We start from the raw sequence: 25,424 nt of genomic DNA on the forward strand, positions 1-25,424 counted from the left end.
TGTGTTCTTTCTAACCCATATTTGTCCATATGTTAGCAGAAAAATAGTTTCGTGTTATTCAATCTCATTCTAAAGTATAAAGTTACGAGCTTATATAAACAAGGCCTGGCTGTCGTAGGTGTTATGCCAGTGTCATTTTGACTTTACTATCAATCTATTTCTTTTCCACTTTTTTCATCTTTAATTTTAAAATAAGTGCAAGTGATCCTAACATTCCCACATACTATTCAGATGCAAACAAAATATACGCAATTATGTTTTAAAAACCTCTGCTTTTGAGCTTAACAAAGTACTGCAGAAATGCATTACTAATGCAAAATTAAAGCCACATGGACAAGGTATTCTCTGCTGCACCTGATTTTACATATGCATACTTTCCCTTGCTAATACACATGTATGCCAGCACCTTGTTAGAAAGCAAGGGAAGCCATTTCCATAAGCAGTGGAGGGGCTCCAGCTGTAATGAGGCAGGTAATGCATATTTAATGAGGCGTAAACTGATTTATAAAAAACAAAACGCAGAGCTGCAGATAAAACCTCGATGCTAAACACACATCCTATGCACTCAGCTACATATGTACAGCTCTTTATCTCCTCACACCGATACAGACATAGATTCCCATTACACCACTGATATAGCACTCATTTTTCACTCATCCACCCCACATGTGTACACACACACGCACACACACTCTTCGCTGAACCAATATCCTGGGGAGAACTGTCCAGCTCAATTAGGACAGGGTTCTCAGTGATGCCAATTTATTTATTAATTTTTTCTGAAAGGCTCAAGTCAAGACAAAACCCAGCAGAAAACAGGAAGAATAAGATGGACTATATATGAAATCTGTAAAAAAACAATAAAAAAAGGGGGGTTAAGAATATACTGAGGCACCTTCCCTGAATTTGAAGAAATAAAACCCATTTATTACATCACTATTTAATTTGTGGGGCAGCTTACCTTAAAACAGTTGAATCGATGTCTCCAGAAGCTTCATGATCTTCAATCTGTTGCTCCTCCATCCTTATAAATTGTGAATCATAGTAGGCCTCTCTGTTAAGTAGAAACCCATCATTCTTTTGTTCAATAGCTTCTAAATCTGTTTGTTGAAACATGGGAGCTTCAATAAGGTCCTCAGTAAAACTCAAGAGGTCAGGAGGTTCAAACCCTTCTCTTTCTTTTCTTTCATGTGGTTCCTCTGAGCTGCATTTTGGCAGGGCAGTAGACTCTGTATCATCATCTTCATGCTCCTCTTCCATTAAATCTCCAGAAAATGGTAAGCCAAGTCCTTTATCAGTGGAAAAACACAGCTCATTTACCGGGGAATTTACCAGGGAGCTGTTTTGAGAGACTGAACTGTTAGTGAGTGCCGGGGACTGGGCTTCAGATGTTGCTTGAGGTGCGTCCTGACCGACTAACTGGCCTCCCCAGAGTTTTAAGTCAGCCAAAGAAGCAGCGCTTGGCGGAGGAGCTGGTGGCGATTGCCCACCTTCATCAGAATCCTCCATTGAGATTTGTGAATGGACATAGACTTCCTCTCTTGTCTTCAGGAAATGATCAGATGGATATCTTAGGGAAGGAGACACACTCCTGGCAGCTAACCCAGACTCATTTTCAGAGTTCAATTCTTCTGTTTGTCCAAAATTTGATTGGTGGAAAGCTTCAGAGATCTTTTTTGACTGGTCAGAGGTGGACTTTCCTAGCAGTATGTGATGGTCAGGGTTATAATCAAGGCTGGATTGGTAAGGATTGGTTGATTCAGATGACACGGATTTGCTTTCAGCTCCTCTTGTCTGTTGTTGACTGCTTTGCTGAGCATTCTCCAGGTGTTCATCATATGCAGATTTGGTGTGAGATCTCAGTGCAGTGGCAGCATAGGAGAGCATGCTGAATGTCTCCATGGGACTCCGTTTTACTTTAGATTGCTTGTCTTCCTGTGTAATCTCATTTGCAGACTCCCTGTTAGTTTCCTTTACTGCTCCAGGCATGACAATGTACTCCATTTCTAAGGTTGAGAATGAGTCTCCATCAGAACTAGTCTCATGGTTATTGTGATGACCTGAGTGAAGACTGCTAGGGCTACTTTGTGTTTCTCTTTCGCCCATTGGAGAACAGCTCAAAGATATTTCTTCTGCGATTTTGTTTTCTTTTTGGCCCAGCTCTTGGTTTTCAGCTGGAGACCCCTCCTGTACATTGTTGGCCATTTTGATGGCCAGATCTAACGATGAGGTGGAGTCTGATCCATCGTGTCTCTGTGATAGATGGTCGTCTCCATCCAGGCGGCTTAGAGATAGTGACTGGGGAGTCTGGACTTGGGTCTTAGCATCTTCTCTGGGACTTCCTGAAACAAGCAGAGTGACAGTAGATTGGTCTACTAAAACAAATGGAGAATGCTCACTGGATTGTTCCATCCAATCAGTATCCTCAAAGACGTCACTGCTAGTGTTTTTGGACTTACTCTCAACTGGACCTTCTGTGCTACCTGTAAGATGATCAAACTCTTTGTCAAATACAAACATTTGGTTTTCTGTCTGATCTCTGTCTAGATCTGCCTGCGTTTCTCCCAGAGGACCAGTTCTCTGATTCTGAAAAGGTCTGGGTACTGCTATAAAAGGGCTGGATTGCTCCTCTAGATGTATCAGGTCCACTACAGGGCTGGGAAAGTTGTCAGGGGAGGATGCGCGGCTCCATCCCCCAGCTCCGACGTTGTCGTATTCAGAGGTGGATGTGACCATGCCATGGACAGGTAATTCCCATAAGTCAGTGCTTCTGTGAGGTGAAGATTCAACATCTGATTGTGCAGAACCCAAGTTCCCAATTCCAGTCTCTAAAAGCTCTCTCTGAACACTTTGCATGTCATTGTTGGTCATTTCCTCCCCCTGTGATCCACTGTCAGCTGTTTCTATGACTATTTTCACATTGTGCTCAACACCTCTCCAGTTATCATCTTCAGGTGACCGAAGGTCCCCTTTTTCCTCTGTCTCAGGAGAAGAATTAGCTACCAATGATCCGACACACGCCAGATCTTTTTCATGTTCAGGTCCTTCGGGGGTCGTTGTTGTGGAGGAGCTTTCTTCCTGAATGGTGGTGTTCCACATCGCCATGCCACCATCAGAATATCCCACTGGACTTTCCAGTGATGCATCTTTCCCTGTAACAGCGTTCAGCCCACTAAAGGATCCTGCATTTTCAGACAAATTGTCTGGAGTAGTCAGAGGTGAGAAACTGTCGTCCCTGATCGTCATATTCCACAAATCCAGAGATTCAGGGTAGGAGGTGGTTGTTCCGCTGTCGGATTTCAGAAATCCCTTTTGGGCTGAGTACGTCCAAAAGTCTAGGAGCTCCGTTTGTTGGCCTGTTCTTTTACCTTCATCCTCTTCTTTAGAAGTTTCTGGTGTTAAAGTGTCTAGGGTGAGTTTCTTTTTCAATAGAGGTGGTGTTACATGTTTTTCTGCAGTAGCTTTGGGTTTTAAAAACATGCCATCTTCAGGTGGCATTAACTGAAGGTCAGCCAAGGTCGCAGGGTCCCACTGATCCCCAAGTACATAGCCTGGGTTCCAGTTTTCACATGTTTCAGCCTGCTCTGTGATCAAACTAAGCTGAGGTTCAAGAGTATTTGCCCTCTGACAGGCAGCATCTGGCTTTGATATTTGGTCTACAATATCTCTTTCTGTTGCATCGCCCATCGAGTCTTTTACTTCGTTTAAAACATTCTGAGGACTGCCTGAGCTGCGGACCTTATTTAATGCACTAATGTCACTGGAGAAAGCTGCTCCTTGTGTTTCACTGCTCAGGTCATCCCAAGTCTCTGATAGGGATGATGACACACTGTCTTTGTGCTGTAGGCCATTGATCCTCTCGACAACATCTTCTGGGAAAAATCTGACACCACAGCTGCTGGGTGGGCGGCTACCTACCAGGCTGTTCACGGGAGTTGGAGGAACCATTGTGTCCATCATCTCATTCCCGCAGATCTGACCGTGGTGATCAATTGAGGAATTTCTACTTTCTAGCCCTCCTATAGAGTTTGGAGCAGAGAAATCAATCAAGCTCATCTCATCCAGCTCTGATAAGCTGGAGCTTCCAGCTCTTCTTTCCACTTCATCAACTCCTTCTAGAGAATCTACCAGTTCTCCTTCCGCTGGCAGTGGCTGGTCCCTGCTGTGAAGTGGGTCAAAGCTAAATAAATTGAAATTGTCTTTCTTGTTTTTGCTGGAGCGGTGCTTCCTCCTCTCAGGTGGGACAGGAGGGGAGAGAGATGAAAACCCCAAAGGAGAAGGGTTCCTTAGAAGGAGCAGTCCTGGTCCGCCAACCGGACCTTCTCCTGCTGGACTGTCGTCACTGAGGAACACAGAGCTCTCCTTGGAGGAGCGGCTGCTGCGGATGGTGGTCATACCGCTGTCAGGGCTCAAAAGCTCCCCACCAACACCGACTCCCACAGCTCCCATCTCCTCTTCACCCTCTGTAATCACCCTGTTTGCAAAAATAAAGTTAAACCGTGGCAGTATTGATTAAATCATAATTAAGCATAGTGGATCTGAAAAGAGTACAAATCCCTGTTAAAATGCCAATGTTTTTGGGACGATGAATCATCTCAAAACTTCTACACTCTTTAATAAGACATTTACTCTGTAATTTAATGGATGGAAAAAGAAAAAGAAAACTTGCAATAATCCAGTTATAGTCTAAACAAATATTTTTCAGCATGCTACATCTTGATTTCATCTTTTCCAACCTTATTCTGACCACAGTTTTCTCCAGACAAACGCAGTTTTTCCACTGGATATAGTTCTGGACTCTATCTAGGGCTGGAGTTGGCAACCTTTACCATCCTAAGAGCCACATTTGCCAAAATAAGACTTATTTTGACCTTATTGTTTTTCATTTCAACTGTACAAGTAATGCGGCACATCACAGCCAGAATCAATTCGAACGTAATTTATAACGGCCTATTCTTTTTTACAGTACAGACCATGTCTTTTAACAGGGGTGTGTACAATTTTGAGGTCGAGTGCACTTAATACCTTGCTTCTGCTGCCACGTCTCCATTGCCATCTGCCCTCTCTGTGTCAGATCCGTCCATGTCGTTGATGCCAGACGATCCCTGGGAAAACTCCACGCTGCCCGCTACTCCCTCTGTGGAGGAAGTCCTGCTGCTGGGGTGGCAGCCTAATACAGAGTTTCGCCGGCTCACAAAGTCCTTCAGGATGCTCTGGATGTCTTCCAGCAGCAGAGGAAGAGTATCAGAAGGGCTGGATGTGTTCATTGGAATGTGGTAGACCTGGAGATTTTCCCTTTCTTCTGTTTCAGCAGAAAAAGACCAGCTGGAGGTCTCCTCCAGCTCAGCGCAGATCTATAATCAGAGCCGATAAATGGTGACATCCTGTTTTTTCTATTTGTGTTTTTTAAAATTAAAATTACATCAACAACAAAGGTCATCACCAAAAATACACAATGTGACATTTTTACTGGTAATATTCTGGATTTACAGCAAACTAGAACTTTTTGCTGATTTTCTCAGTAGGTTTTAATGAACACAATAGATTAAATTAAAAAAAATGTTTTTTTGCACAGACAGGTTGGAGTTTACCTGGTTTAGGATATCTGTGTTGTTTGAGTAGACAGCCACCTGCTGGCGAGGATGATGAACTGTATCCCTGATGGACAAGACTGCCACAAGAACATCATAGCCATTCTGGTGACAGAATAATTTCAAGTCATCCACGTAATTATGCCAGTCCTGAATGTGAGAGGGGGAAAAATATAAAACATATTAAAAATATGACACCATTTCTTTCTACTCATCATAATCTTACAAATACAGTTTTTTGATTCCAAACATTTTGCTTACATCTGTTGCTAACTTTGTTAGACTTTGTTACTTTTATTGCACATTCGATTTAATTTTATTTAGTAAAAGTAGTTTCAAGTGTGTCTTCATCTGTAGTAATGAGAGACGGAGCTGTCAAAGTGCACAGAGGGGTAGAAAGATACTTTGTGATTTATTGTTTGGAAATTATCTGTTTGCTCTTAAAACAGCCACCATGCACAGATTATGGTAATTCAGTGACATCCTCTGTGATTGATGGATAGAAAGTTGCATTAATTAATTGTTTTGTTTGTCAAGGGAACTTGTTTTTTCTCGCTCCCTCTGAAATGATTAACAACAGTGTTACTGCAATCATAATTTGCCACGCAGGGATATGCATAAAGTGTACAAAGTGATACTTTTGAAAACATATTTGCTTGATTTATCTACATTTGCTGTACAACTGTTTGCTTAGGGAAGTTTTGGAAATTGTTGTTGTGTTTATTTAAGTTGAACTTTCACGTAAAGAGATATTCATAGTAAGTTAATGCTGCTCTTCACACGACAGCGTGCGTTATATGACATAGTCGAGCCGTCCGAGGATATTACAACAAGCGTTTCTGTCATTTTCTTTCAAAACGTGTGTGGTCCTTCTCATTACGTGAGAGCGAGTGTGTGTGTATGTGTTTGTATGAGTCCACTGAAGGTGATTGATGACTGCTTGAGGCACTGTGTCTGCCCAGGCTGTGTCAATATTAACCTGCGAGGATGAGGGGGCTGCAGTCCTCCTCCCTCCACTCCAGCCTCCATCCCTCCCTTCTCTCACCACAATATGGCTGCTGTCAGATTTAAGAACATCAATCGTTGCACACACACACACAACTGTCACTTCACTGACACTGCCATTCCTCAACGCCGATATCCTGATGAGTGCAATGAAGCCTCCCGAGATTCAATAAAACACACATATTCACTCACATGGGTATACACAAGTAAGGACACATGTGACTCCCAGCACACGCAGCTACCCAGATTAATCCACCTGCAGTTATCTACTGTAACCCGACTTTATGAGCAAACATGTGCACATAAAATCTCTATTACAGCCATAAAGGCGCCACCGTTTACAGCCCATTCTGCTAAGAAATGTTCAGATTGCAATGCTACCAGCCAACTGCATGCGTCTACACACAGAACTACACACAGGAGCGGGGAAACAGAGTCAGAAAACGAGCAGAGTGCGAAGCTCTGTGATAACACGCAGGGCGACAGTCTGTCTGCCATTTGGTTCTTAACTGAGTAAATTACTACTCATATTGCTGCCCCTCCTCCTTCTCCCTCTGCCACCCCCAGACACACAGATTGCCTTTTCTTATAAATTATCAACATGTTAGATTTAAAATCCACTTGCTAACCGTCTCTAGGAATATTAAGATGCATGCACAGAAACGAGTGTTTCTTATGCCAAGTTTTGCTGAGATATTGCAGTTTTTCTGCTGAACCCAAAGTTTACTCCCAATTTATCAACTGACGTGTGTATGTTTGAGTTGATAGTCAACAGAAACTGCTGCGGCTACTGATACTGTACATTATATTGACAACTGTATTTGCTTTTCTCTTTAAATTGTTAATTTCTGGTGCTTCAATTCCTTCAATGGCCACAGGTGTGTGGAATTCAGCACCTACACAGGCAAACTGGTTCAGACAAAGCATGGGCTCAGATCAGAGGCTTGGTGAACTCCAGCATGGGACCAGGATAGCGAACACAGTCCAGCCATGAAATTTTCTCACTGCTAAGTATTAGCAAGTGCAATGCAAAGTGTCAGATGCAGTGTTGTGAAGCATGCCGCCACTGGATTAGAGTAGTGGAGATGAGTGTGGAATTGGAGGAAACTGTGATTCAGGACTTTCTGTCCAACATCAGTGTCTGACCTCACAAATGTACTTCAGAAAGAATGGACCAACATTTCCATAAACAGTCTCATTAACATTGTGTTACAGATACAAAATGGACAACAGATGAAAAATAGACACTTGGCTAGTTTTAGTGCATTTACAAAAATGTTGATTAATAATGTGCCTTGTCCCTGTCAAATAAATAAATAAATACATTAAAACTGAAATGGTGGGCCAGCATCACACTAAACCCTGTGGATAAAGAATGGGATTTCACACAAGTTCAAATGTGTGCAAACAAGTGGATATTTTTGGCACTATAATATACTTAAAAACATAATCTGCTTATTTTTTTTCCACACAAAAGCAAATCAAGATATTTACTGACTCACTGCAAAATGATAAAGCAGCACTAAGATAATACTGACGTTTAGAGGAAACAGCCAGCATCTCAGTCACATCAAAAGATGCCCAGTAAAGTCTTGTTACAAATACAATTATAAGAGTAGCACAAACTTTCATCCTCACTAAATGTTAGTGCACTACCTGTTTCTTACACATTTACTGAAAATAGTTCTCGATTAAAATTCTGTTAATTTTTAACAAAAGGGAGTTAGTCCTTTTAATACTACGGTGAGCATACTCATCTTCTGATGATTTATTCCAGCAGGATGATGCACCTCTAGTCCCCTCAAACTTGTTTCTTGAACACAATAAGTTCACTGAATGTCAGCGACCTCCACAGTCACCAGATCTCTATTTGATGGAGCATTTTTGGCAGATTTGCATCATCGATGTGAAGCTGACAAATCTGCAGCAACTGTGTGATGCTTTCAAGACATTATTGGCCCAAATCTCTCAGGGGTGTTGAATCTAGGATATAAATAATTAAGTCAGGTCTGAAGGCAAAAGCACTGGCATGGTGTCCACGATGGACAGTGTAAAGGTTACGTCATGACAGGATGCCTGAGCTGTTTTCCTATTTGAATATAAACTTATTGATTTGTCCATTTATCAGATCTTCGGCATAAATGAGATTATACCTGCCAACCTGTCTCTCTGTCACACTTTGCCTGTTCATATCCTTCATATCCGGCTTCATCTTTTCTCCCACATGGATCTCAACGCACACAACATCACGCATACACACACTCCCACACACACACGCACTTCCTCCCGTTCTCATTGGTTGCCTCCACTCCACAGGTGGCAAGTCTTTAGCGGCTGCGTGCAGCTCTCTCAACCTGCCGTCATTATGCACAATAGCCTTAGGTACGAAACTCAGGCCTCATAACTCACACCCTGCGTGCGTAAATTCCCGTGCAAACACAGTCAAAGCAAAAACACATTTCCTGCTGTCGCCAACATCTCTGGCAAAGAATTAATCAAGCGTTCATCCATTTAGGCTCTTTGCATACCCTTTCCGTCAGAACACGGAATGCTAAGAGAGTTGCGAGTTCTTCTCAGGCGATCGTTTCGCCACCCTGATGAATCCATCAAGCGAGGTTTGATTTATACATCTGTCTGTGATCACAGCGGTACAGCTACAGTAAATGGGGTGGCAAGGAGCGAGCTGACACCACCCTGCTCAAACACACGCACACATGCAAATGTGCACACACATGTGCGCTATATACCATTTGCAACACACACGCACACACTCCCATACTAACAGTCATCACCTCCTGTTCACACTCAAGCTCACACAAGAATATTACTGCTTATGAAGTTTTTGGAGAGGAAGACAGAAGAGGGGAGGGTGGCATTTAAGTTTGCAGGCAGAAACCCAAATGTCTCTCCGTCGATTTCATATGGGCCCTCTCCACATGCTTCATTCACTCAGCTTTAAGTGTAGAGATCTGGGGGCCAAGATCTAAGCACTGACTCTATAAATGTTTTGCTTTGTTATTTGTTTGCCCTCAAAACCCATGGAAGCCACAGGGGGAGAATGAAGATGGGAGAAAAGACGGAGTCAAAAGATCTTGTTTTCTTCCTTTAGATGAGATGATGAGGACAAAACATCAGTGCAAGATATGCAGGATGCAAAGAGATGACTGTGGTGTGCAGCAGTTCTCCAAACTTGTTTAAATAAATTATATGTTTTTGTGCAATGTTTTATTGTAGCCAATAAATTTGAATCTAGGAGTGGAATAATGTTCGTAATGGACTTCTTGTAATAGAAACAATTGGAGTAAGTAGAAAAGTAGAACAAACAGGTTAAGGATATGAAAATATTTATTCCAAATTAGAATTATTAAATCATTACCCAATTTACAAAGTATATAAGTAATGTCTATCTCACAGTCTATTAAGTTATTTCCTTACTGCACAGAAAACAATAAGAAATTAAAGTATTATCCAGTAGAAATCTAGAGAAAAGGAAAGGCAGGCGGGGCACCCTGGATTCCTGGTCTTCAATCTTAGTCCCTAGGAGGCCCACCCTGCACCTGCTGTCTCCCAGTGCTTCTCATCAGAAAGGCATTTACCGAGTGCCGTGGCTGCGGGCCCCTTCATTAGCAAGCATAATTATTTGTGCAAGTGGTGTAGGGCAAAAATGGCCCTGCATAAACAAACAGAAGGGCTGGAGGACTATGAACAAACAACACATTAGAGACGTCGCCAAATAAAACCCAAAACTAAGCTGATAGAGGGAAGGACATATCTAACCCATACAAAAATAAAACAAATTTGTTTAATTAGTGAAAAAAAAAAAGTTGTTTTTGGACAACCAACAAGGAAGAAATCCCAGCTGAGAGTAATCTCTCTTCAAATTTTATGATTCTTTTGTCTTCAGGAAACAGAAAGGAGTTGAGAAGTGGAATAAGCAGTAAGGATGATGAACTTCTTTTCAGGGCTCTGACAAAATATGACTTTCCTTTCAGACAGAAGAACAGAAATGAATTAGACCTAAAATTGAGCTAAAACTGGTTATAATCAGTAATCAGTTTATATGTGTTGTTGTGTATCAAGTATTTGTGGACCACGAGTCTTTTGAATAAAGCAACCAATCAATTAGAACCTAGATTAAAAACAAATTACACTAATCATGGATTCCACAATTTAGTACTTTGTTATTTGTATGCATGTCAAAGTCTATCATTGTAGCCAGGTAATCCACCTCTTCAGGCTGCTTGCAGCTGCAGAAAGTTATACTTTACTACTTAAGAGTCCTTTACTGGCATCTATAGGTAAGTTTTGGGAATGACGGAAAACAGCAGTGAATGTTTCTGTTAGACTGAAGATCCATAAAATATTTTATTTTTTCCATAAATAAAATTAAGAAAAATAAAAGTTTTATTAATTTGGGAAGATTTTTCCACTTTATAGGTTTATTTAATCCCCTAATCCGCCCCCCCCCCATTTCTGTTGTTGAAGTTAATAAAGCAATAAGAAGATTTAAAAAAAAAAATCACAATAAATATATTTTTTTCTTTAGATGTTTGGGTAAACCAACTTAAAGAGAGGGCACCTTTGGAGGCAGGCCTCTCAGAAATAAATGGATGCTGCCTTACAGAAACATGTAGCTAAACTAAGATCTGAAATCTGAAGCATCGACTCGGAAAAGTGATCAAACTCATTGAACTTTCTCACATCTTGTGAGGTTAAAATAATCAACTTCATCAACTATATGGAATCACTTTTACTGTGATCCATCAGTCCAACTCAAAGCAGTCGGTAACTTTATAGAGGAAGGATAATGATGCAGGATTTTTAATATGTTTTACAACTAAAACACCTCCTTTTTTTCTGATACCACTGAGGATGAATATTCAAAATATCTTTGAGAGTCACTGCTTGAAAAGCTGAAGCCTGGTCTCTTTAAATAGCTGGCAGAAAATGGACGGATTGGGATACTGAGAGGTAAACAAATACACACACAGTGGTCAGACTCACACAGAACCACAGATGATTGATTCTGTTTACCACACAGTAAAAACAAACAACATTACGATCATTACGGTATCTTGTAGAAACAGTGGATTATTGCATGGACGCCAAGTAGGAAATAAAACTACAAGGAGTTTTCTAAAGTACCGAAATGAGTGGCGCTGAAATGCCTTTAAAAACAGAAGAAAAAAAAGAATTGTGGGAACATATTGCAATTCTTGGACGTCCATGTTAATGTAAGCAAAAACACATTATTCTCATGTTCGGGAATCTGTGTGTGTCTGAGGGCTCCTGTCCTTCCCACAGTTCATCAACCCCACAGCATGACGACTCTTCATCCAACTGCAGCCTCATCTGCCAGCGCTAATTTTTGGGCTGTGAAAAGCTCCCGACACACACCCTCTGACACGACTGTGGGAAGATTGTGTTTTTGTTGCAATCTGCATTCATTAATTCGAACTCTGCCTATCTGAGCATAAAAAAACCTTTTACACCATCAAGAAAACATGTCAAGCGGGGTTTGCAGCAACTTAACTTGTGCTTCTAACTTTCATTTCTTTTACACTGTCAACTGATTCAACCTCTATCGTCTCATGTAAATTATTTTAAAAAGAAAACATAGATGCGTCGCTGCCACCACAAGTATAAGAGCTTAGTCTGGTCAAATATAACCCCTAAAAATTGTGGCCCAAAACACTTAAAAAAGCACACACACAAATAAAAAATAAAATTGAATTGAATCTGTTCCTGAACTGTTTTTGATAGAGATCTCTCTATGGAAAAAAACAACAAAAAACACCCTGAAGTTTAATCCACAACAATCCGAATCTGTGTAAACGCTATCGTCACTTATGATTTTGAAGACTGAAAAACCCCATCTATTTATCTTCTAATAATACACTTTAAGGTTGGCTATACCATGTATTTATGGACTAGAAGGCATTACCTAAAGTCTTACTATTTCCCATACCAAATTTGACAGCAATAAACTAAAAAAAATTTGCATTTTGTCTAATGACACACCTACATAAATGTTTATTAAGGGCTATGACATTCAGTCACTCTAACAGATTAAATGCATAGAACCAGTGTGGAGCTGATGCCAGCGCCAAGGTGAGGCTGCAAAAACCACGTCCAACTTTAATCTGCATTTAGAAAAGAAGCATAAAAGTTGTTGAAATTAGTGTAAGTGATGCCACAAAAGCACCCAGGCACATTAAATCTAAATCTGTACCAGAAATACACATGATTTAAAGCCTTCTGAGAATGCATAGCTCCTGATACAGGTGAGACAAGAATATTACTGCAAGTTTGGAATGCTGTTTATCCCTAGACATCCAGGTAACAGTTTTCCATCAGTCAGATGTCTTCTGCTTATTCCAGATTAGGTCTAGGAAGGACATCCAGAAGCGAAACGCTCCAGCTCACTGGTGAAAACCAAGGGTCATAACTCTGTAAAGGGAGGGATTATGATCAAATGCCAGCCTACTTTAAATTACTCCTCTTTTTCTGACTAAATTTTTTTCTCAAAATGTAGACAGGTAGTTCAAGTAAAACTTTGCCTTTTAGCTCAGTTCTTTCTTCATCAGCTATGCCTGATTCAATGCAGATGACCCCCAATTTACTTGCTCATCTCTGTCCTATCATCATTCATGAACAAGACCCCAGATACGTGACGACCTCCACTTGAAGCAAAGAACGGATTACCACCAATTCAGTACGTCATTGTCCAGTATAGAACCATGGCCTCCTCTAAATACATTTAATGCAAAATGCCGAAATCGCGCTCTCATTGACATAGACACACGGCAAAAATTGCGTCATTTTGTTCGCAGAGGCATCCATCTGCCAAACTCGCACAAGGCCCGGGTTGAACTTTTTCGACAAAGGTCTGTGCAAAGTGTTGTGCAGCTGGTCAAATGCAGCTCCTTGCTTTGGGTTAACCAGGACTTGATCGCACCTTCAGCCAAACCCGGGTACCAGTCACTCTGACAGCACCACAACAACTCGCACATATTACTTCCAGCAGTGGTTCTGGAGCTCTTCATTTGCACTTCCATTGCTGAGCAGCACCCAGGCTGACTAATGTATGTTTGTACAGTAAACAAAAATACATTAGTCAGTGTATACGATGTGTCCATATCGTTATCCCACACCACAATCTTTCCCTTTGCTAACTAGGCAATCACTGCCATCAAAACCTCCAACTCAGTCCTCTGTAAGTGCTGTGTCACACACACACGCACACACACGCATGCATACACAGAAGTGTCTCTGACAAACACACAGCACATAAACCATTAAAGACTAATTGAATCTAATTTATTTAGTTTTCTGGAAAGAATCATTTAAGGCAGAACTTCCCTAAGCCCTCTCAATAAATGACTCTCATACCGTTTTACTCTCTTTTCAAATACAATTAAAAAATAATATATAAATATATACACATTGCAAATGACATGCATATGAGGAGTTCATTTTGGAGCCCGATCTCAGGTCATTAGTAACCCACCATGACGCTGTGGAGTTGGGGTCCGCTGGCGACACGCAGGCCCCTGGCCATTTATTCTATATTAAGTCTTTAATGGGCCCTCTCTCTTTCTCTCTCTCTCTCTCTTTCCCCCCTTCTTTTGGTTGTTCTCCGTCTCCATCTCTCCCTCCTGACACACAGCGTGTAGGCACAGCACTGGTAAAATATGCACAGAAAGTCCGGTGCGCACACATGAGCAAAGCCATTCAAATGAATGGTTATTTATTCGCTAAACGAGGATCTGGGTGTTTAATGTTCCTTGGACGTTAGGTAGTTTTCTGGGGGAGGAAGAGCCATACCCCTACGGCTACAGACATCATTTATTTTACACATAGCCTAATACCGCACGCTAGGCAGTCGCTGAGAAAAATGGGCTTCGAGAAGGAAAATATAAAAGAAATAATGAATGATTTTTTTTTTTTTTTCGTTTTTGCTTAGTGGTGGGGAGAGTGAACACATTAGAGATTGTAGCAGGGAGAGAAGCACGGGGTAGACTTAAAAGCTTAAACCCTACTTTGTTTTGTGTGTGTGTGTGAGAAGCAAGGCGAGCCAGCAACAGCGAAAAGAAGTCAACACTAACGTTACACAAATGTGTGTGACAATGATGGCCCGTTTCGGTGTGCTTGTTGGATTTTTGAATATCAGCAGGGAGGATGGTGATACATCACTGTGTGTGAGGCTTTCAGGCCTCCATCTACATCTCATCAAAATGCAGAAGAATAAAACTTCAGAGGGGCTCCTCAGCAATAAAAAAAACACCTCCAAAAAGTGACGCAGAGCAGGTGTAATGCAACCAAAACAATAAAATCACCAAAAGTAACTTTTTTGATAAATGAATGAAAAATAAATCTGTTATCTGCATGTTTTTTGGGCTTTCATCTATCATTTAAAAGACAGGAAATCATTAGATGCTTCTAGGAAAAAATAGAAGGTATTAAAATGCAGTTTAATCAGCATGGCGTATTAAAATAATTTGACTGCAGCTATTAAAGTTAATAACTCTAGTAGTAACTTAAATTCCAATGCAAATTGTAAATTATTGGGTTTTAAAAGTTTATATCTCAGGGAATAATAAGCAAATTCCAATACGGGCAGAAAAAATATCCATGTGTTGTGCTGAAGAACATTTCAGATTTTACCTTTCACCCACAAGAACTGCTTCCTCCAGGTCACTGCAGGTCACTGGACTTGTTTTTTGCTTCAAAATGTCCTTTAATGAATTATTGACATTTAGTCTCTTTCCATCAAGACTAACTAACCTGTTAATTTATCTTCTGCCATTACTTTTCCCAGAGGACCCAGGACTGATGGTCATGTCAGATTCAGTTGTTTTAATTGTTTTGTTGTTTGTTTTTTTGCTACATTTATCTAATTTTGTGTAAAGTTCCTTCAGAATTTTACTTTTGGTTTTCCTCCATATTTGCTCTTTATTGACTTTCTTTAAGTGCTTTTTATCCCCAGTTCTATAAGTGATCCAGAGGAAGCGACATCCACATATTTAAAATCTTTGTGCTAAGACAACCAGTACTGCTGGCCTAGTATGAAAACTCAATTGTCAGGCTAAAATTAAACACTTTCTTAAACAGTCTGGACCTTTGAGCAGAAAACATGTACAAAGTAAAGATTTATTATCCGTATGTTCAACAAATCACACTTGTAAGGTTGACTTTCTAATCTGGTATTGTCGTAAAAGACTGATTTTTTAGTATTTTGAGAAAAACTATATTAGCACTATTTGAAAGTCTTGAAAATCTATATTGTGGATCATTAATTGCAGATTTTAAAGCACAATTTATGACCTATGATCTCATTATTGTTAGTAAAAATTAATACTGATGGTTTGTATGTCAGTCTGCTCTTAGCAATCTAAGACAAAAAAGCAGCATGTGTAGATTAGTCTTTGGCTTCTTTTAGTTACTGAAAACTCAAATCAATCAATAAGTTTGACGAAAATGTAATGAAAAATAAAATACATTATTTGGCAATAAATCAAAGTAAAGTCTCCCCTTTTCATAATGTTTTGAATTTTGTTTCAGTTGATGAAAAACATAAGAAATTCTGCAAATCATTAATGTCAGTTTTGGTTTGTCTCCACTGAACTAAGCCTGGCAAATGATGAAATGAAACTGCATGCTTACCCAGACTTTTCCAGAAAGCACAAGAGCTTTCTAAATCATTTCTCACACGTTCTTTCAGTCAGAAAAACCAGCCTCTTTTAATAATAGTTTGCAGCACAGCATTAACATTAGATATTATTATTTAGATATGTTTGAGCTTAATCAAATCATTAGTAGGTAGATATTAACTTGGTTAATAATCTTGAATAAATTGATTAATCAGGTTCTGCAAAGTAACCCATATGCATTTTTGTGTTGATTCTACATAAATCTTAACTGTGAGAAAGCTACTGAAAATTGTTTGCATTCAAGACCCCTTAAATGCTAAAAAGAGAAACATTTCACAGATTGATTTTAAGGCAGTCTAATTAAGCTACACATCCATCCCATAGGTTGTACCAACAATAAGGAACGAACCTCCTTGTCTGTGGTCAGGGATGTGAGTGCGAGGGTCATCTCTCCATCTGTGAACTCCTTCAGTTCCATCATCAGCAGCTGCGATAACTCTACATCCGGTCAGCACACACAAACAGACTGACAGTTATATGAAAACACACACAAAATGATACAAAACAGTTTCACAACAGAAACAGAAAAACACCAGAGTAAATATCCTCACCAGAACCAAAGGTTAACCGGACAGATGATGCAATTCTAGATCTAAACTTCAAAACACTTAAGAGGCCATCATGCTACACGGGCAGCTTCCACACTACGCTACTTTTATTGTAATTTGTGAATTCAAATTCAAAATACTTTACTGATCCCAAACGAAATTTTAACTCTATAGAAACCATAATTTTTCCAATTTTGTACTGGACATGTTACAAGGTTCTGAATAAACACATAAGAATGGAAAAAAAACCCTTTAAAATTCAATTGGGAAGAATCTAACGCCACAAACGTGGCTCATCAAATGTAGACCATCAGTTTGCATCCCTTAAACAACACTGCAAGTGCTTCAGAGACAGGAATCCCAAACTAAAGCAAACTAAAGCATCTTGGCACTCTTGCTAGGTGCACCAAAGTTCAGTTTCTCTTCATATTTAGTTCATTTAAAACAATATTTTGAGATTTTAAATGTAGTAGTTTTATGCTGCAGAACAGTTGGCTTGGAGGTTTTTCACTACAGAACCACACTGAGCAGAACACGGTTTGGTTTTCTTATCATGAGAGTATAAACTTTATTTATTTATTACAGATAACATGCGTGATATGAAATGTTCAACGAAGTAACTTTCATAAATTAGAGCAAATTTGTCCAGTCACACTGAAGCAAGCTCCTGGCAACAAATTCAGAATGAGGAATAATTTTGTATTTTTTGTTGACCTTAAACAGCGTAAAGAACTTAAAGGGTTTCAGCTGTATTAAAACATGTGAGCCAAATCCAAGCTATCACAATTTTCCTTCAAATCTTTTTCTTTGTTAATTTTTTCAGATAAAATCCAACTTATTAAAAATTGCACCTTGTTGCTTCACTTCATCGGGCTGATCAACAGTGACATCACCCCACTCCTCCAAAGATCTCAGTAGGTCCTCCAGTTCTTCTGGGCCAGAGTCTTGTTTGATCCACAAAGCTTCCCTAAGGAGCTCTAAGGCATCTGGAGACAAACAAAACGAACATGCAAAAAGAGGCTTCAGTCAGTAAATAGAGCAGAGGTTCTTGTTTTCAAAAAAAAGTTTAATGTGCTTCAAAAAATAAGTTCATCAAATTGCAAATCTGACATTATTTTGTAGAACAAGCTTCTGTGAAATCAAGCTTGGCTTTCATCCAATAGGAAACCTCTGCTCTGACTTGTACACTTCATCAGGCTTCATCGGCAGCAGGGTCTTTGTAAATTGATGTTGAGCTTATGTTGAGCTGTGTGAATGATTATGGAAGTATATCCATTATTAAAAAGTAGCCACATATAGTTTATACCCTCTACCTCTGTAACACTTATCGTCTTGGTTGGAGTTTGTTGTTCAGGAATAGAGTTGAGTCATTTCAGAATCAATGGATTAGTACAAAGATTTGTCACAAATTCATATGGGACATGGACCACTTAGAGTACTTTATTCTCCTGCTCTGTTCATCGGTCTTTCATGTCTTAAATGTTGTGCTTTACTCGATTTACTGTGAGCTTTCTCTCCATACACCTTCCCTGACTGACTGAATGAGTTGAAAAAAAGCAGAGATACAGAATGAAGTTCAGACTTTGGCATCACCGTAGAACCACCGTTTTAAATGTCTTTGAGAGGACAGTAACCTAAGTACAATCTGATGTGTTTAATCTATTTCAATACCTTAAATAAAGGTATTGAAATAGCTACACATAGTTTAGGAGTCTGTTCCATTTGTGGGATCAGACACCGATGTTGGATGAGCCGGCCTGGCTCACAGTTTCCACTCTAATTCATCCAAAACATCTTCCATCGGGTTGAGGCCAAGACTCTCTGCAGGCCCACCAAGTCCTTCCACACTAAACCCACTCATCCACCTGCTTATGGACCTGGCTTTGTATGCTGGTGCAGTTCCATTTAAGTTAGGGTTGAAGGAACTATCCCTAAACCGAGTCTGCAAAAGTCCAAAAGTCACCAGAATTCAATGATTCGGAGTGGTGACCTGAGTATATCTGGATTTTTTTTTTGTAGACACTTTGTTGTTCTGCTGGGGGAAAACTAAAAGATAGCATTTTTTAAGACTGCTTTGAAAAGTTACATTATGGGTCTCTGTGCACCTTTCTAAGCTTTTTCTTACCCATACTCACCAACCCCTCTCGCTTTTCCCTCCATCTCTCCTGGTGAGTGTTAAGCGAGTCATGTCAGGGGATTTGTGTGTGTCCTCCTTCATCGCCCCATTACTCCCCCCAGGGGGTGCCTTTTCCTCCCTCACCTCCGAGAAGCTCCCCCAGCGCTGCTCTGCTCTGCTCCACTGCGTCTTGAAGAATCTCTCTGGCGACTGTTGTCAGGGCGGACATTGCCCCATCATCCGCTGCGTCCCGCTGCCCGTCCTGATGGACCACTCGCAGGACACTGGACTCCACAGCGTGGTACTCAGAGCTAGGAGATAAAATAGGGGTGATACGGGTGTGGATGGCTGCAGGGGAAGAAGCCATAATTGTGAGGCATTTGTGCAAATGCAGTTTTCCTTCGGGTCATGAAATGAACACACAGAGGCCTGAAATACACATCTAAATCATATTTTTACAAGCCTCAGAGGACACAAACAAGTTTCTAAAAGACAAGCAAGCCTTTTAAGACAGACATTTGTATGCCAAGGGACTACTGCAAACTCTGCAAAAGTTGAAAAAAATTCAACTTTTAAGTTAATTATTAAAATTAGTTGAAATTAAATGTGTGTGAATGTGATTTGCATTTACTCACCTCTCCAGCAGGCCATCTCTCAGCAGAGTTAGCAAAAGCTTTCCAGTGTGATGAAGATTCACTAGGTCTATGTCTTCCCTCCATAACAACGCGCTCTCACTAATTTTCACCCTGTGCAAATACCTGACGGTCTCCTCCGGCAAGTCGGTGCTGCACTGCTTCCTGCACAGCAAGGGTACACACACTCCACCTGAGGGTTGCTTCTAGATCACACAGAAACACACACAGAGAAACAAATATAGCAGAGTTGGAGACAATGGTGGTTCTTGTATAAATGGAGCCCTGTTCTGCCGTCCTGCACTCTGACCCACTTTCCTAAAAACAGCCCAAACAACTTTTTACTATATCACCTATTAATGACATAAATAACTAAATAATATAAATCTCATAATTGATTGAAACAGACCGTTAATATAGTGTTCACATTTTCCCAATATAAAGTAATTCAATGCCAAGAAAAAAATTTAAATTTGTTAAAATTGTATTTTTTTATTAGATTGTTAAAAACACTCATGTTCTCTTTTGTCGTCAGCGGCGCTGTTGTCAACTTACTGTTTCGGTTCGTTGACCTGTTGCATAAAGCAGCTTTAGCCAAACTTTAGAAAATCAAACAGATGACTTCACATTTCAGTTCAGAAGACCTGAGTATGGAGAATAAGTTAATATGCAACTAGAAAGTTTGCATACAGCACTTTTCCGTTGGGTCTGGTTTTATGCGTGTCGTGTGAGAGTTTACCAGAGCGGACATCTGCTACTAAACCATCTCTGAACCAGCAATAAACAGATAAACCGGGGTTTATTTTTTTATATAAAGGTTCTCTGAAATTAGTTTATTGTCAAAGACATGCATCGGAGGTTTTATAAGGGATACTGTCTGCACGGTGCACAGGTTGAACAAACAAAACAAACCTGCATCCTCACTCTTCCACCATTGTACGTCACAGAAGATTCTGTTTGGGGACAAGTTTTATCCTCTTTTACAACTTGGCTAATGACGTCATTCTCCTTCTGAAGATTCTTATATATTTTTTTTTTACTTTTTCTGTCTTTTATTAAGTGGAAGTTTAAAATTTAACATGTTAACTTTGATTTTTCTTTATTATACACATTTGTTCATACTTTTCCATTAACATTTCTCAAAGTGGAATGAAGTAAACATCACTGTTAACTCTTCCAAGTTAGATGTGCGCTAACTGTTGCTGCAGTTACCTGGCTGAGGTGCAGCGCTAAGCACAGAGTTGCAGCCACCGTATCAACATCAGGCTCTGGTCCACCTAAAACAGCATGGATGGGACCCTCAGGCAGACCTGCCTGAAAACACACACAAAGAATCTCAGTTACTCGTTCTGTGGATATTATTTAAATCAATCAGAAATAGTGATGAATCAGTCTGCAGCACAGAATATTTGCTTTCAATAATCAAATACAGGAAGTAACTGGTTGTACGTGATTGCACATTATTGCATGATCTAAACGCTCATCCTCTCTCACACACGACAGTGTATCAGTGGAAACTCACTGAGCCAGCACATCTCAGCTGGATGACTGTAGCATCTTGAAACCCTCTGTATGAATTAATAATGAAACCACGGCACTGCACGACTCAGTTCAGGTTAGACAAGAGAACACTTTTGAACAGGGCTGGCGATGGTGTCAAAATCACTTAGAACAGCAAAGCAACAGGAGCTTATTTTACCTCTCAGTTTCATGGCTTGTCAGAGCAGCTATTAGTTCCACTGACTACGCTTAACGATGAGGACAAAATTTCCCCATTTCGAGTAAACAGACATTAACGAGAGCTGCACTGAAAAGATTAGGCATTCATCTCTGCGCAAGAAAGGCAGAAAATTAAGTCCCTTCCCTCATTTGTTGTCTGGGATTCTTGGAGTTATCTCTGAAAATGGCAGATAATTAATGATCCTCCTGCATAATCCAAATAGGTTTGTACACAATGTTGCAATGTAAAAGAGTCTCTGAAATTTGGAATCTAAAAATAGTTTCTAAAAGGCATCCCGAATGAGCACATTTGTCAGCAATTTGAACAATAAAAAAAAAACTTCCAACGATTTTAAGTATGTAAGTGTGGACAAAATGTCTCGTTCTGTTTCCAGCTTCATCTCTCAAACAGATGAGCTGAATCAACGCCCGCACAAACCCTGCCTGCAGGTTTTGCCGTTAATTACAATGCGAAATGTGGAAACAATGAATTCACCGGTTATCTGAAGTAAATCTTAATTGCTTTGTAAGATGTCAAAATGTGAAAAGAAATACTGCGAAAGGCTGGTTTTATTACTGTCAGGTCAGTGAGCATGAGTAGCAGAAAAGTATGTCTACAGTACAGAGTAGTGCAGAAGTAATCTCACAACTTAACTTCTCCATATTTTTATATGTTGCAACCACAAACTTTAACTCAGTATTTAACTCAGATTTTTGTTATGGCAAATAGAAATCTGAGAAGTGTGGCATGCACTTCCACTCAGTCACGCTAAGAAAATAGCTGCAAGTCTTTTGAGGTGTTGGTCTCTCAAGCCCAATCAGATTAGAGGGAGAGTGTCTGGACTTTGACTGGGCTTTTCCAATAGTTGTTTGCAGCCTCTCAGTGGTTTTCTTCTAGTGTTGCCTTTTGACCAGCTTCCATGTCCATGCCAAAGAAAAGCATCCCCAGAGCATAAACTGCTACCGCCATGTCTCTTTGTTTTATAAACCTCATCACAACTTTCTCCACTGCCTATCTGTTGCTTGCTTCAGCCTTAAATAATTGTAAATTAGGTCTTGGTCTAATCTGTTCTAGTACTGTAAGGCACTTAAAAAAAAAACCCTGTCATTTATAAATAAATGGATTTTAATTTCTCAGTCTCCAAAATGATGTGGGTTCATTGATGTTCTCCAACAAACATCATAAAAACCTTTTGTGTTTATACTGGGATTAAAATATACACAACTACATTCTAATGATTAATTACAACTTTTAAAGACAATGGCAATGGTTTTTACTTGGGGCATAAGAACAAAAGGAGTCGACAACAAAAACATGCAACACTTTTCGGAACTTGTAATAAAACGGAGAAAAACTTGTATAGTTTTTTGACCTGGCAATTATGAGCTAGTAGTCTGCATTGGGCTTGCATATAAACACTTTGAAGTTTTGGGGTGAAAGGTGACAAAAACTAGAAAAAGCTCAAGAAGGATGATGACGTCACTGTTCATGAATGAGCAGGACATCAATAGGCGATTGATAAATCAGCTATCGATTTACCAGTTACCAACTTCAACAATCATCTGGAGCTCTGGGTATTGACCAAAAGAACGAGATTGCAGATACAAGCCGTTAAAATGAGTTTCCTATGCAGGGTGTCTGGAGAAACCCTGCATCATGACTCAGACTTAAGTTGAAGGATATGAAAACATTTGCTTTTTGTTTACTCTTGGTTAGTTCACTTCAAAAAATAATTAACAGCAATATATGATGTACTCCATACCTTTTGTGTGTGATATGAAGGAGAATAGCAAAGTCAGTCATGTTTGTTGGACATCCCCCTGAAAATGTGCCACTTGATTATTAGTTGACGCTTAGTTGAAGCACAAGTGGTAAAGAGGGAACGAGTGCACGTTCAGTGTGCAGAGAAAAGGTTAGTGGCTGTCAATTACAGCCTGAGTGACATTTGAAGAAGTCAGGTGAGATTTGAGGAGAGAGAATTTCAAATAGGCTTATTAAAAAAGAGGTGGGGTGAAAATGAACCAAGCAGATCAGATATGCAGAAGAAGCATATAAAAGGGAAAGTGGATAAATGGTGAACAAGTGAAAATATGCAAATTGGTGACAACCGGAAGAGAGCTGGGAAAGATTTACAAATTAAAGGAGAGGTGAAGATAGAATTAGGAGAGGAACGTAGAGGGAAGGTGTGTGAAAGAAAGATACGATGCAGCTCCTTCATAAGAGGGAGAGAGAGAGAAGATAAATCAATACTAGATAGGCAGCGAAGAGGAAGTGATACATTAGCAGGAGAAAGGCCAGTGCCCGTTCCACTGCATCGGGAAAATACTGGTGTGTATGCGAGTCCGCGTGAGCATGTATTAGTCATCTGATATCTTTCAGTCAGAGTGCTCTCCCTCCCTCCTTTACAACATTCACCATCTCTCTTTTCAGTGGTGGTCAACATGATCATTTTTCTGGCAGGTAGTACTGGAAAACAATGGACTATTACTCCTGCTTCACAATGTGTTATGTAACTGTCACAATTTAAAAACAAAACATTAATTATTAATTGTACCCAATTATGTCATGTGAAAGAAATTCAATGTAACCAAAATTACATTAAAACAAAACTGACATTTCCAAGTACGTCACTGAGAACATTTTTACTTCTCAGAGCGGTCTTCTGCTGCAAGCTAGTGCACCAACATCTCAGCCTAAGTTGGTCATAACGTCCAGCAATAAAATTAAAACTTTCTGTGGTTCCACAAATAGAACTGTTTCACAAACCTTAAATTATGCAGTTGAGCACCTGAATATTTAGAATTTTGGACTATATTTTAAAATGCAGCTTAGAATCCCCAAAATACTGAATCAAATCATAAGCTTTGATTCAGTGACAACATCAGCATCATCAGTCACATGTAGTGTGAAGCAGCATTTATCCAGTGCTCACAGAACCAACAAAAGAATAGAAAGATATAGATAAATTCACCATAAACACCCATTTCCTATGGAGTGCACAAACAAGTAGTGGAAAACCCATGTGGAAAATAGCAGATGGATAATTTTACCCTAACCTTTTCCCTCATGCCACCTCCATGGACTCTGCCGCCCTGGGTTGAGAGCTGTGTAGCTCATAGTCAATAGATACACGTTTCCACTATAACACTAAACCTGCTACCACGGATGTGACTGGCTTTGGAATAGTTTTACACATCCTTTTCACACGGGAAACCTTGAAAAAGTGATTTATCTGAAGCCTTTTGAGATCCAGCAGTAACTTTTATGTCTAAGCAATAACATGATGTTTTAAAACTTCCACAGGAAATAATCTTCCAGCACCCCAGACACACAAGTGGACAATAAATAACAGCTGGAAGAATACAAGGTAAAAAGGGTCTTTAAGTATATAGTCTATGCAGATGTTGTAAGTAACCTCAGCTCACAGTTTGAGCTCTTTGCTGAATGACGGTGAGCTACGGAGCAAAGAACTGAGCAGAAGAGGAGATGGATTCAGTAAGTATGCGCAGAGCCAAGCCAATTAGAGGTATGGCTGTTCTGGATCGCGGCCATCTTTAAAGTGAGTGAAGAAACTCTCAGAGAATGACAGAGATAATAAGTGGTCTGCAAAAGGCTGAATCGTCAAACTTAAGACATAAGAGATTGGACAAAGAATCCGTGGATGGGTGTCTTTGTGTTCAAGAAACAAAATGGACATGTTACATCTTATCTGCAACCTCCAAGACTCAACACTTTCCCTCCTTAACACAAGATAACCTCATGATGCTCTGATTTGCAAATGTACATCTTTGGTCTTTTTGTCTTTGGCAGCTTTTACTGTAGTCATGTGAAGCACTTTGAGGACAAAGGCTCCTGATTTCACTTTAAAATTTCCTTCCTGGCAGCTTTTTCATAAGGACACACTCACACTCCAGTTTACATGGATGGATGATGGCTTCTCAATACTTCTGGCTTCTAGGTGAAAGGTGGAAACATGTATCATGCAGTGTATTCCTAAAAACACAAAATCTTTAGGAATCGTTATAGCCACAAACTTCAGTGACTTTTTAAAATATTTTATGTAAAAAAAAAAAACAATGCAGAGTAATGGAGAATTGTG

The 25,424-nt window shown here is 39.9% G+C and overlaps 1 protein-coding gene across 2 annotated transcripts in view; it reads right to left on the reverse strand.

Moving 5' to 3' along the window:
- Positions 1-25,424, reverse strand: part of LOC103470240 (prune homolog 2 with BCH domain) — a 38,176-nt gene that overhangs the window by 10,401 nt on the left and 2,351 nt on the right. The window contains exons 2-9 of one of the 2 annotated variants that reach the window (XM_008418527.3): positions 20,818-20,919; positions 19,609-19,811; positions 19,118-19,284; positions 17,709-17,843; positions 16,659-16,747; positions 5,592-5,741; positions 5,026-5,354; positions 962-4,474 (exon numbers count right to left, since the gene is read on the reverse strand). In XM_008418527.3, coding sequence (XP_008416749.1) covers positions 962-4,474; positions 5,026-5,354; positions 5,592-5,741; positions 16,659-16,747; positions 17,709-17,843; positions 19,118-19,284; positions 19,609-19,811; positions 20,818-20,919 — 4,688 coding nt within the window. Of the gene's footprint in view, positions 1-961; positions 4,475-5,025; positions 5,355-5,591; positions 5,742-16,658; positions 16,776-17,708; positions 17,844-19,117; positions 19,285-19,608; positions 19,812-20,817; positions 20,920-25,424 lie in introns of those variants that run through there. The other variant, XM_008418528.2, reaches the window with a different exon arrangement.

Source organism: Poecilia reticulata, chromosome 9, assembly GCF_904066995.2.
Source record: "Poecilia reticulata chromosome 9, P_reticulata-male-v2, whole genome shotgun sequence".
Taxonomy (NCBI): Eukaryota; Metazoa; Chordata; class Actinopteri; order Cyprinodontiformes; family Poeciliidae; genus Poecilia; species Poecilia reticulata.